Raw genomic sequence first — 13786 nt, forward strand, 5'->3', positions numbered from 1 at the left:
TATGAAATAACACATGGAATCATGTAGTAACCAAAAAAGTGTTAAACAAATCAAAATATATTTTACATTTGAGATTCTTCAAAGTAGCCACCCTTTGCCTTGATGACAGCTTTGCACACTCTTGACATTGTCTCAATCAGCTTCATGAGTCACCTGGAATGCTTTTCAATTATAAGGTGTGCCTGTTAAAAGTTAATTTGTGGAATTTCTTTCCTTCTTAATGCATTTGAGCCTATCAGTTGTGTTGTGACAAGGTATGGGTGGTATACAGAAGATAGCCCTATTTGGAAAAAGACCAAGTCCATATTATGACAAGAACAGCTCAAAAAAGCAAAGAGAAACGATAGTCCATCTTTACTTTATGACATGAAGGTCAGTCAATCTGGAAAATGTTAGGAACTTTTAAAGTTTCTTCAAGTGCAGTTGCAAAAACCATCAAGCGCTATGATGAAACTGGCTCTTATGAGGACCGCCACAGGAAAGGAAAACTCAGTTACCTCAGCTGCAGAGGATAAGTTCCAGCCTCAGAAATTGCAGCCCAAATAAATGCTTCAGAGTTCAAGTAACAGACACATCTCAACATCAGCTGTTCAGAGGAGACTGTGAATCAGGCCTTCATGGTTGAATTGCTGCAAAGATGAGTCCAAATTTGAGATTTTTGGCTCCAACCCCTGTGTCTTTGTGAGACGCAGAGTAGGTGAATGGATGATCTCTGCATGTGTGGTGAAGCATGAAGGAGGAGGTGTGATGGTGTGGGGGTGCTTTGCTGGTGACACTGTCAGTGATTTATTTAGAATTCAAGGCACACTTAACCAGGATGGCTACCACAGCATTCTGCAGCGATACGCCATCCCATCTGGTTTGAGCTTAGTGAAACTATAATTTGTTTTTCAACAGGACAATGACACAAAAACACTCCAGGCTGTGTAACTGCTATTTGACCAAGAAGGAGAGTGAGGGTGCTGCATCAGATGACCTGGCCTCCACAATCACCTGACCTCAACCCAATTGAGATGGTTTGAGATGAGTTGGACCACAGAAGGAAAAGGAAGGAAAAGCAGCAAACAAGTGCTCAGCATATGTGGGAACTCCTTCAAGACTGTTGGAAAAGCATTCTAGGTGAAGCTGGTTGAGAGAATGCCAAGAAGTGGCAAAGCTGTCATCATGGAAAAGGGTGGTTACTTTGAAGAATCTCCATTTTCTTTGCGACTGCACTTGAAGAAACTTTGAAAGTTGAAATTTTCTCGATTGACTTCTCTATGTCTTAAAGTAACAATGGACTGTCATTTCTCTTTGCTAATTTGAGCGCTACTTGTCATAATATGGATTTGGTCTTTTACCAAATAGGGTCATCTTCTGTATAACAACCCTACCTTTTCACAACACAACTGATTGGCTGAAACCCACATATGAACTTTTAACAAGGCACACCTTTTAATTGAAAAGCATTCCAGGTGACTACCTCATGAAGCTGGTTGAGAGAATGACAAGAGTGTGCAAAGCTGTTACTACATTATTCCATATGTGTTATTTACAGTGGCTTGCGAAAGTATTCACCCCACTTGGCATTTTTCCTATTTTGTTGCCTTACAACCTGGAATTAAAAAATATTTTTGGGGAGGTTAGTATCATTTGATTTACACAACATGCCTACCACTTTGAAGATGCAAAATATTTTTTATTGTGAAACAAATATAAGACAAAAAAACATTAAACTTGAGTGTGCATAACTATTCAACCCCCCAAAGTCAATATTTTGTAGAGCCACCTTTTGAAGCAATTACAGTTGCCAGTCTCTTGGGGTATGTCTCAAGGCAAAACTGCTCCTGCTCCTTCAAGTTGGATGGGTTCCGCTAGTGTACAGCAATCTTTAAGTAACACCACAGATTATAAATTGGATTGAGTTCTGGGCTTTGACTAGGCCATTCCAAGACATTTAAATGTTTCCCCTTAAATCACTCGGGTGTTGCTTTAGCAGTATGCTTAGGGTCATTGTCCTGCTGGAAGGTGAACCTCCATCCCAGACTCAAATCTCTGAAGACTGAAACAGGTTTCCCTCAAGAATTTCCTTGTATTTAGTGCCGTCTATCATTCCTTCAATTCTGACCAGTTTCCCACTCCCTGCCGATGGAAAAACATGGTGTTCTTGGGGTGATGAGACATTTTGGGTTTGCACCAGACATAGCGTTTTCCTTGATGGCCAAAAAGCTCAATTTAAGTCTCATCTGACCAGAGTACCTTCTTCTATATGTTTGGGGAGTCTCCCACATGCCTTTTGGTGAACACCAAACGTGTTTGCTTATTCTTTTCTTTAAAAAAAATTCTCCAGGGTTATCTTTGGTCTCTTTGTTGCCTCTCTGTTTAATGCCCTCTTTGCCTGGTCTGTGAGTTTTGGTGGGCGGCCCTCTCTTGGCAGGTTTGTTGTGGTGCCATATTCTTTCCATTTTTTAATAATGGATTTAATGGTGCTCTGTGGGATTTTCAAAGTTTCTGATATTTTTTTAATAACCCAACCCTGATCTGTACTTCTCCACAACTTAGTCTCTGACCTGTTTGGAGAGCTCCTTGGTCTTCATAGTGCCTCTTGCTTAGGGGTGTTGCAGACTCTGGGGCCTTTCAGAACAGGTATATATATACTGAGATCATGTGACAGATCATGTGACACAGATTGCACACAGGTGGACTTTATTTAACTAATTATGAAACTTCTGGAGGTAATTGGTTGCACCAGATCTTATTTAGGGGATTCATAGCAAAGGGGGTGAATACATACGCAACCACCTCTTCTCAGTTTGACATTTTCTTGAATTTTTTGAGTCATTTTTTAAATTTCACTTCACCAATTTGGACTATTTTGTGTATGTCCATTACATGAAATTACAGGTTGTAATGCAACAAAGTAAGAAAAATGCCAAGGGAGTGAATACTTTTGCGAGGCACTGTAGTACTTTAGATGTCTTTACTATTATTCTACAATGTAGAAAATACAAAAAAAATTATGTAAAACCCTTGAACGAGTAGGTGTGTCCAAACTTTTGACCGGTACTATACATTATATGAGACTATATGGAGAGGCTGTTAGTGAGGTCATGTATTGGAATTATACAGAGACGCATAAAGCGTATGTGAGCGCAGTGCAGGGGGTTTGTGTGTGTATGTGCGAGGGGTAGGGGAAGAGGGAGGGGGAGAGAGAGAGAGGGAGAGAGAGAAAGCGAAAGCAAGTGTTAGATCTCAGTATGTGTGCGTTGCCCTGCATTGTTAGAAGCTGTCCACCGGTAGTGGTGCTGAAAGTGGAGTATGGAAGAAAGAGACAAGAAAGAGGACTAAACTAAAGCAGGATCATTTCTGGCACTCAGAGCACACTGGATTGTCTATACGGGTTTTCTTTTTGAAGTTTGCAGTCATTTGTAAGGTAACATATAACCAGATATATGATTTTCAAAAGTTGGATTCTGACATCAGACTTCTCTTACCAATCATGTCTGTTTCTTTCTGACTCTCATACTCTCTCCCTCTCTCTCATTCACTCTCTTTCTCTCAGAGACAGAGAATTGGAAAGATTCAGGGGGAAAGAGGAGGGGTGTGTGACGGAGGGAGGGACGGAGGGCGAGATCAGGAAACAGAGGGTGAGATCACTGTTTTTTTCAGCCCAGGAAGAGAGATTCAGAAGAGGTCCTCCTCTGAACTGCGTATCTTCTTGAATAAATATCTATAAACTCCTTCGACATCAAACATAGACTGTACCTCCTGCTGCAGACCACATTGGCACCCTTTGGCCATTCTTGGCCTGCTTTGGCCCAACTTGGAGTCAGAATGGCAGGCTGTGCTAAGCGCTGTAAACAGGGACTGGTGAAGTTTGTCCTGTCCCTGCACAAACTCATCACAGGGACTCTCAAAAAAGGTATGTGTGTGTGTGTGTGTGTGTGTGTGTGTGTGTGTGTGTGTGTGTGTGTGTGTGTGTGTGTGTGTGTGTGTGTGCAAGCATGCATCCAAGGACAAGTTTGAGCATGGTCACATGAATATACTGTTTGTACAGTATGTGTGTGTATGGGAGTTTATAGGGTTTAAGTTGCTGTACCTGGTTTTGAGTGTCTGTTGTGGGGTTGTATGTACTGTATGTAAGTGCATGAGATTGTGCGGAAGTTTGTATACAGCTGAGTACAGTTTGTGTGTCAGTTTGTATAGAGTTTGTATGGCTTCTCTTGGATAGCTCCATCTATCCTATAGAGCAGGGATGGGCAACTCCAGTCCTAGGGGGCCTGACTGGTGTCACACTTTTGCCCAAGGGCCAGCTAACACACCTGACTCCAATAATCAGGATCTTCAGTTTAGAATGCAATTAGTCTAATCAGCTGAGATGGGGAAAAAGTCTGACACCACTCTGGCCCCCGAGGACTGAAGTTGCCCATAGAGCCATCGATATATCTCCCTTTCCCCGACTCAATTTATCCATTTCTCTTTATTCGTGTCACTATCTTACTCTATCACTCTCTCTTTCACCCTTTCCTTCTCTCCCTCGCTCCCTCTCTCCTCCCCCTATCTCTGTCAGAATGATGTTCATTCTTGTATAAACAAGCGGTGGAGGGAGTGCTAATGGAGGAGTGATAAACGTGATAGAGAGCAACGTGTGTGTGTGTGTGTGCGTGTGTGATGAATGTGTGTAATAACATGTCAGCGTGGCAACGCAAGAGCGGGGCAGGGGGAACACAGTGATGCTCTCACTATAGGATGAAAAGGAAGGGGTTTATTGTTGTGATTCACTGTATTATTGTGTGCGTGTTCATGTTATTGTGATTCATTATCTCATTCCACTGCCTCTATTGTTGAAGGAAAGCAGCGCAAGAGGAAGAACAAAGAGCTCAATCTCAAATACAGTACTGTACAGTACATTATGAGCCTGGAGGATATACAGCACAAGCATACCCCCCCACACACACACACACACACACACACACACACACACACACACACACACACACACACACACACATGCACACCAACCTGGACTCAGAGGTATGATATTTTACAAATGCCAATTTGTTGTGGCTAACGTTAGCTAGGTGGCTAACGTTAGCTAGGTTAGGGGTTAAGGTTAGTGTTAGGGGATAGGTTAGCTAACATGCTAATTAGTTGTAAGTAGTATCAAAGTTGCTAATGAGCTGAAAGGCTAATGTTGTCCGTGATGAGTTTCAAGCAAAAAACCCTCAGGGTTGCTAGACGTTCGCCTTATACGCCTACCCAAACACCCTACATTCCAAATGTGACATATCATACTAATTTGAGTGTCCCTGATTTACATTTGCTATGTTACGTCCAGTCTATGAGACCAGGCTGTGCGCACACATGCACAGGCATGCTGCAATTTACTTTGTGCTTGGAGGGTGCAACAGACTTGACAGCACACACTGGTGGTAAAGCTGGCTCTGTACTCTGAGAGAGCGGGTAAAACTGGCCTCCAGGTCACACTGAGATGATGTCATTAGAGGGCTCTGCAGAGGTTATGTTGTGTAACAAATGGCTCCTTAAAAGCTGAAAGCACACACGCACACACATACAAACGCATGCACACAAAGACACACACACACACAAGCACGGCATGCACAAGCGCGCACACTCACACACAGTGATTAGGAAAAGAAAGAGACCAGGGTCTGCATAACGTCAAATACACACACTATCTCACTGGGCTGTCTCTGCACAATCTCAGTGCTCCACAGGGAACAAGAGCTATAGCTGTATCTATGAACATTGGATTACACAATGGTCATAAAGGCAATGGGTGAGACAAAACACCACCAACATTTTGTCTTTGGTAGGTATTTCGATTTTTCTTTTGTGCACATTGTTTATCAATTGCTTCTAATTTCAGTTCAAACGGAGGACAAAAAGCAGTTGCAAACCGTTGCAATTTGCAAATAAAACTAGAGTTTATATTGGACAAATTCATGTAGGTCCTTCCCTGTTCGTTCAGTTTGCGTCTGTTTAAGAAACGTTTTGAAAAAGATTCGGCTTAATGAATAAGGCCCCAGGTCTGTTTGGGCTTTGGCTCACTGAGCAGTCACTGACAGAGTAACACTGACCTCTGCTGGTAGCTGTGTAGCTCTGCTATGATATGTCAGTTCCTTTCATGACAACTAGAGGTCCTGCTTCTCTCATTGGTTTACTATTGTGATGAGGTGCAGACTGCACGCTCATCATTGCTTACAATCATTGTCTCAAAAGACAAGTTAACAATTAAAAGATATGTAGATCACATAAATGCACTCAGTCACACACTAATAGCCTACTGTAAGTCAATTTAAAATCCAAGATGGCGTAGCAGTCAGGCATCTTTGTCTTCGTCTTGTCGTGTCCTGTGTATATATCTAGATTTTTTCTTCGCATATATTTTTATATTTTTCTTAACCCCAACTTCAACATACTCTCCTGCATTCCGCCTCACCCAATGTGGTATGGATCTGCTATTTTCTTTACTTTAGAACCGGAACCCCCAACAGAAGCTAACCAGCTAGTAGTCAGCTAGCCACTGCTAGCGGTCATCAGCTAACCTTTAGCCCGGACAACTCCTGCCAGTCTGCACAGCGCGATTCAACCCAGAGCTTATCGGACTTCTTTTTCTCCATATCTCCGGATTCCTACCGCAAGCTCTGAACCACTTCACCTGGATCATCGCAGCTAGCTAGCTGCTATCCGATTGGCTTCTCCTGGCTAACGTCTCTGTCCCGAAGCAAGCACCAATTAGCCTGGCGCTAGCCCATGCTAGGCCCATCTCCCTGCTAGTTGAAGAGGTCCATCAGCCACTCCTTGGGCTACAATACCTATTTTGCCAATTGGCCTGGACCCCTTTTATTGCCGATACGGAGCCCCACCGATCCATCACGACTGGACTACCGACATAATCCGCCCGAGGGGTTTTTTCAACAGGCTCCTCCGACGCGACATCCCCTGAATGCCCATCTGCTAGTCTGCTAGCTGTGGCCCGCTAGCTGTCTAGAGCATACCGGACTGTTAGCTGAAGAGGTACTTCAGCCAATTTCTTGGGCTACTGTAGCTATTTTGACAATTGGCCTGGACCTTGTTACTACACGGACCCCTGCTGATCCATCACGACTGGTCTGCCGACGTAACCACACGAGGGGGCTACAACAGACTTCTTCCGTTGCGACGTCCCTCTAAGGTCTTTCTGCTAGCCTGCTATCCCCGGCCCGCTAGCTGTCTGAATCGCCGTATCTCACTACTCACTGGACCCTATAATCACTTGGCTATGCATGCCTCTCCCTAATGTCAATATGCCTTGTCCATTGCTGTTTTGGTTAGTGATTATTGTCTTATTTCACTGTAGAGCCTCCAGCCCTGCTCAATATGCCTCAGCTAACCCTCTTGTCCCACCTTCCACACATGCGGTGACCTCACCTGGCTTAATTGATGTCTCTAGGGACAATACCTCTCTCATCGTCACTCAATGCCTAGGTTTACCTCCACTGTATTCACATCCTACCATACCTTTGTCTGTACATTGTGCATTGAATCTATTCCACCATGCCCAGAAACCTGCTCCTTTTACTCTCTGTTCCGAACGTACTAGACGACCAGTTCTCATAGCCTTTAGCCGTACCCTTATCCTACTCCTCTGCTCCTCTGGTGATGTAGAGGTTAATCCAGGCCCTGCAGTGCCTAGCTCCGCTCCCATTCCCAGGCACTCTCATTTGTTGACTCCTGTAACCGTAAAGCCTTGGTTTCATGTATGTTAACATTAGAAGCCTCCTCCCTAAGTTTGTTTTATTCACTGCTTTAGCACACTCTGCCAATCCGGATGTACTAGCCGTGTCTGAATCCTTCGGAAGGCCACCAAAAACCCTGACATTTCCATCCCTAACTATAATATTTTCCGACAAGATAGAACTGCCAAAGGGGACGGAGTTGCAATCTACTGCAGAGATAGCCTGCAGAGTTCTGTCTTACTATCCAGGTCTGTGCCCAAACAATTTGAGCTTCTACTTTTAAAAATCCACCTGTCCAGAAACAAGTCTCTCACCGTTGCCGCTTGCTATAGACCATCTTCTGCCCCCAGCTGTGCCCTGGACACCATATGTGAATTGATTGCCCCCCATCTATCTTCAGAGCTCGTGCTGTTAGGTGACCTAAACTGGGACATGCTTAACACCCCGGCCATCCTGCAATCTTAGCTTGATGCCCTCATTCAATTTGTGTGATGCCCTCACACAAATAATCAATGAACCTACCAGGTACAACCCCAAATCCATAAACACAGGCACCCTCATAGATATCATCCTACCCAAACCTGCCCTCCAAAATACACCTCTTCTGTCTTCAACCAGGATCTCAGCGATCACTGCCTCATTGCTTGCGTCCGTAATGGGTCTGCGGTCAAACGACCACCCCTCATCACTTTTAAATGCTCCCTAAAACACTTCAGCGAGCAGGCCTTTCTAATCGACTTGGCCCGGGTATCCTGGAAGGATATTGACCTCATCCCGTCAGTAGAAGATGCCTGGTTATTCTTTAAAAGTGCTTTCCTCACAATCTTAAATAAGCATGCCCCATTCAAAAACATTTAGAACCAGGAACAGATATAGCCCGTGGTTCACTCCAGACCTGACTGCCCTTGACCAGCACAAAAACATCCTGTGGCGTTCTGCATTAGCATCGAGTAGCTCCCCACGATATGCAACTTTTCAGGGAAGTTAGGAACCAATATACACAGGCAGTTTGTAAAAGCTAGCCTTTGCTTTCCTAACAGAAATTTGCATCCTGCAGCACAAACTCCAAAAAGTCCATGGAGAATAAAAGCACCTCCTCCCAGCTGCCCACTGCACTGAGGCTAGGAAACACTGTCACCACCGATAAATCCACAATAATTGAGAATTTCAATAAGCATTTTTCTACGGCTGGCCATGCTTTCCACATTGCCACCCCTACCCTGGTCAACAGCCCTGCACCCCACACAGCAACTTGCCCAAGCCTCCCACATTTCTCCTTCACCCAAATCCAGATAGCTGATGTTCTGAAAGAGCTGCAAAATCTGGACCCCGACAAACAATATCTTAACCTCCATCGATAAGAGACAATACTGTGCAACTATATTCATAGACTTGGCCAAGGCTTTCAACTCTGTCAATCATCACATTCTTATCGGCAGACTCAACAGCCTTGGTTTCTCAAATGACTGCCTCGCCTGGTTCACCAACTACTTCTCAGACAGAGTTCAGTGTGTCAAATTGGAGGGCCTGTTGTCCGGACCTCTGGCAGTCTCTATGGGGGTGCCACAGGGTTCAATTCTCGGGCTGACTCTTTTCTCTGTATACATCAATGATGTCACTCTTGCTGCTGGTGATTCTCTGATCCACCTCTACGCAGACGATACCATTCTGTATTCCTCTGGCCCTTCTTTGGACACTGTGTTAACTAACCTCCAGACGAGCTTCAATGCCATACAAACTCGCCTTCCGTGGCCTCCAACTGCTCTTAATTGCAAGTAAAACTAAATGCATGCTCTTCAACCGATCGCTACCAGCACCTGCCCGCCTGTCCAACATCACTACTCTGGACGATTCTGACTTAGAATATGTGGACATCTACAGATACCTAGGTGTCTGGTTAGACTGTAAACTCTCCCTCCAGACTAACATTAAGCATCTCCAATCCAAAATTAAATCTAGAATCGGCTTCCTATTTTGCAACAAAGCATCCTTCACTCATGCTGCCAAACATACCCTCGTAAAACTGACTATCCTACCGATCCTCGACTTCGGCGATGTCATTTACAAAATAGCCTCCAACATTCTACTCAGACTGCATCCAATTTGCTATCACAGTGCCATCCGTTTTGTCACCAAAGCCCCATATACTACCCACCATTGCGACCTGTATGCTCTCGTTGGCTGGCCCTCGCTTCATATTCGTCGCCAAACCCACTGGCTCCAGGTCATCTATAAGTCTTTGCTAGGTAAAGCCCCGCCTTATCTCAGCTCACTGGTCAGCATAGCAGCGCCCACCCATAGCAAGCGCTCCAGCAGGTATATTTCACTGGTCACCCCCAAAGCCAATTCCTCCTTTGGCCGCCTTTCCTTCCAGTTTTCTGCTGCCAATGACTGGAACGAATTGCAAAAATCACTGAAGCTGGAGACTCATATCTCCCTCACTAACTTTAAGAACCAGCTGTCAGAGCATGTCCCAGATCACTGCACCTGTAGATAGCCCATCCAACTACCTCATCCCCATACTGTTATTTATTTTTTGCTCCTTTGCAACCCAGCATCTATACTTGCACATTCATCTTCTGCACATCTATCACTCCAGTGTTTAATTGCTAAATTGTAAGTATTTTGCCACTATGGCCTATTTATTGCATTACCTCCCTTATCTTACCTCATTTGCACACACTGTATATAGACTTTTTTTTCTATTGTGTTATTTTCTCTGTGTTGTTGTTTGTGTCGCACTGCTTTGCTTTATCTTGGCCAGGTCGCAGTTGTAAATGAGAACTTGTTCTCAACTGGCCTACCTGGTTAAAAAAAGGGATAATTAAAAAAATGGATAAAAACATCTGCAAATTGACATATGTCTTTATTAATAGTATAGAAGAAGAGGAAACCTTACTTATTGGCCATTTCCTCTTTTTCATTTTGTAGGAGACATTTTTGTTGGAAAAGAAAATATGTTGAATATTGTATGTAAATATAATTTTGAAAATAAATATGTTGATGTTTATAGAAACCCATTTGTTTTGGTTATGATGACACCTGCTGGAAATTTAGGGTTTCACCATTTTAGAGCAGCATTTAATGGCACATGGCGCCAGTCAAGCGGTGGGGAAGATGGCGGAACTTAATGTTCTGTTTTGAAACTGATGGCGAGTCGGCTGAAGATGGAGAGCACAGAGTGAGAACGAGTGGACTAGCAGCCAATCAAAAAAAAGGAAACAGAAGAAGTCAAGTTGTGTTTTTAGTCGGAGTGAGGGTTTAGATCAATGTTACCATTGGGAGATCGAGATGAAGTCTCTCCCTTCTCATGTTAAAGCCTAGGCTTTATAAGATACCCTGTAGTGCTGTGGTGCCCTTATAAATGCAAAAGATTGGACATGTGTCACGTGTATGGTCGGTGGGAAGAAATATCGTGAGGCCAGCTGAGGTTACAATGCCTTCGGAAAGTATTCAGAACCTTTGACTTTTATTTTTTTTTTTTACTTTACAGCCTTTACTTTTCCTCAGCAATCTAACCCCGTAAATGCAAAGCGAAACAGCTTTTTAGAATTTCTTTCAAATATAATAAAAACAAGTATTCGACAATTTGCTTATGAAACTCGAAATTGAGCTCCGGTGCGTCCTGTTTCCATTGATAATATCCTTGAGATGTTCCACAACTTGATTGGAGTCCCCCGTGTGGTAAATTCAATTTGATTGGACATGATTTTGGAAGGGCGACACTCCTGTCTATCTATATAAAGGTCCCACAGCTGACAGTGCATGGTCAGAGCAAAAACAAGCGTGAGGTCGAAGGAATTGTCCATTGAGCGTCCGAAGACAGGATTTGTTTTGTCGCAGGCACCAGATCTGGCGAAGGGTGCCAAAAAAATTTGCAGCATTGAAGGTCCCCAAGAACAGCAGTGGCTTCATCATTCCTAAATGGAAAGAGTTTGGAACCACTAAGACTCTTCCCAGAGCTGGCCGCCCGACCAAGAACCCGAAAGTCACTCTCACAGAGCTCCAGAGGTCCTGCTGTGAGATGGGAGAACCTTCCAGAAGGATAACCATCTCTGCAGCACTCCCATCAGGCCGACGGAGAAGCCACTAAACCACCATCCCCAGCCCCACATCACACCACCACCCCACCACAGCCCCCACCCCCCCAGTCCACCCCACCGCCCCCACCTAACAACCCCCCTTCCCACCCCCGCTTTGGTTAGTCACAATACACACAACACGCCCCCAAGGGCAACTAGAAGGATGCACTCACACACACACGAGACCTACTGCCCTGACCAAACACACACAACGCAGTTCTCTGGTCGATGGAAACCGATTGAACTTACACCCCCCCCCTCGGCGCCTCTCCGCCCCAGCGTCGCACATCTTAACTACGCGAGGGGGAAAGAAACCCCCCCTTGGGCAAACCATTCCTACCAGGTGAACCCGCATGAGCTACACGGCATACACCAGGCAGCATCAATGCTGTGGGGAGATGTGTTTTGAGGAGGCCCAGGGACTCAGGAGACCTCAGTCCGGATCGAAGGGGAGGAAATGAGCGGCAGCAAAGGTAATGGTTTGGGGGAGCTGTGCAGTCTGAAATGCTTGCTAATGTTGCCATGATGTAAAAGGTAAGGTGCTAGATAGCCCCCCGGCCCCGCCGCCCTCCGCCGACGGGCCTTTAGCCCAGGTACAGCACAGCATCACACAGCGACGACGTCAGCGACAAGGTGCTTGGCAGGTGGACCCCTGAGGTAGGGTAATGGTGTGTGTAAAATATTCATATGGCATATGGAAAAGAAAATATTTAATCCCAGTCTGTCTGCAAGGTGGCTCTCTGTCTATTTTGATTCCAGGACTAGGCTGTGACATTCAGTGGAACTATGTGACAGTACCTCCAAACTCAACAGAAGCGTGGAGAACTCTGTGTCTTTAACTCTGTTCATCAGTACCAGAGACACAGTATTCCATAGAGGAATACCAAAGAAGATAATTTTTATGTGTTGGGTTGTTTACTCTGTCTATTTCAGGAAGTAACAAAGAGATCAACAAAACCAACACCAGCTGGCTAGCACTGCTTTATCTTTCCACTTCAGTATGTTACAAGCTCAGTGTTGTGGCTGGTGCTGCATGGCTGCCTGAATGTTGCTGCTCTGCCTGACACGTTTGATCAGACACACTGTTTTGTATTCCTTGCAACCCTCCTGTGCATTCCAGGGAGATGGAGAGAGAGAGAGAGAAAGAGAGTGTGTGTGCTTCTCTATGTGAGGGTGGATCTAAAGTGCTGTCATATCACTTTCACTGAGCGGGAGAGACAGGGGGCAGAGGGAATGGGAAGGAACGACAGGGGGTGGTGGATGACTCTTGCCTATCCCAAAAACGTCACATCATTACCTTCCTGTTTCTATCTTCACCTCCTTACTCCCCTCCCAGCTCCTCTGCCTCACCCTCTCTCTCTCTCTCTCATATAATTTTAATAAATGCTTTAGTTATTGGCTTGGAGCAATAATAGCATATATATCAACAGAAATAGTTATACATGGCAAATAATATACAAAAGTAAACAATAGCGACAACGGAGAAATTCAATCTACAAGGGCTCATGTGTATGACACGGTGGGAGATATTGTCTCTCTTATATTGTGACATGCCAGGACATCATCTGCAGCAAGATCTACTGTCTCAACGTTTTCTGCTAACCAAATGCAGATTTTCTCCTCAACAAGGCAGTTCAAGATATCCTACAATTCTTTGTTTCAATTTCACACACGCAACCACATTAGAACACTGGCCTGAAATGCCTCTGATTGAGTCGGTTTTTCAGCCATAGAGTAGGAAGTGCTGCTCATTCTCTAGTTCACCTGACCCACGCTGCTTACATACAGTGGGGAGAACAAGTATTTGATACACTGACGATTTTGCAGGTTTTCCTACTTACAAAGCATGTAGAGGTCTGTCATTTTTATCATAGGTACACTTCAACTGTGAGAGAAGGAATCTAAAACAAAAATCCAGAAAATCACATTGTATGATTTTTAAGTAATTAATTTGCATTTTATTGCATGACATAAGTATTTGAT

General features: G+C 44.5%; 1 protein-coding gene across 2 annotated transcripts in view; it reads left to right on the forward strand.

The window, feature by feature from the left end:
* Nucleotides 1-3203: 3203 nt before the first annotated feature.
* The window catches only part of LOC111965422 (A-type potassium channel modulatory protein KCNIP1-like), a 47993-nt gene continuing 37410 nt past the window's right edge, over nt 3204-13786 (forward strand). The window contains exons 1-2 of one of the 2 annotated variants that reach the window (XM_023989631.3): nt 3204-3412; nt 3542-3901. In XM_023989631.3, coding sequence (XP_023845399.1) covers nt 3814-3901 — 88 coding nt within the window. In that variant the 5' untranslated portion in view covers nt 3204-3412; nt 3542-3813. Of the gene's footprint in view, nt 3413-3541; nt 3902-13786 lie in introns of those variants that run through there. The other variant, XM_070444123.1, reaches the window with a different exon arrangement.

Source organism: Salvelinus sp. IW2-2015, linkage group LG6.1 (genome assembly GCF_002910315.2).
Source record: "Salvelinus sp. IW2-2015 linkage group LG6.1, ASM291031v2, whole genome shotgun sequence".
Lineage (NCBI taxonomy): Eukaryota > Metazoa > Chordata > Actinopteri > Salmoniformes > Salmonidae > Salvelinus > Salvelinus sp. IW2-2015.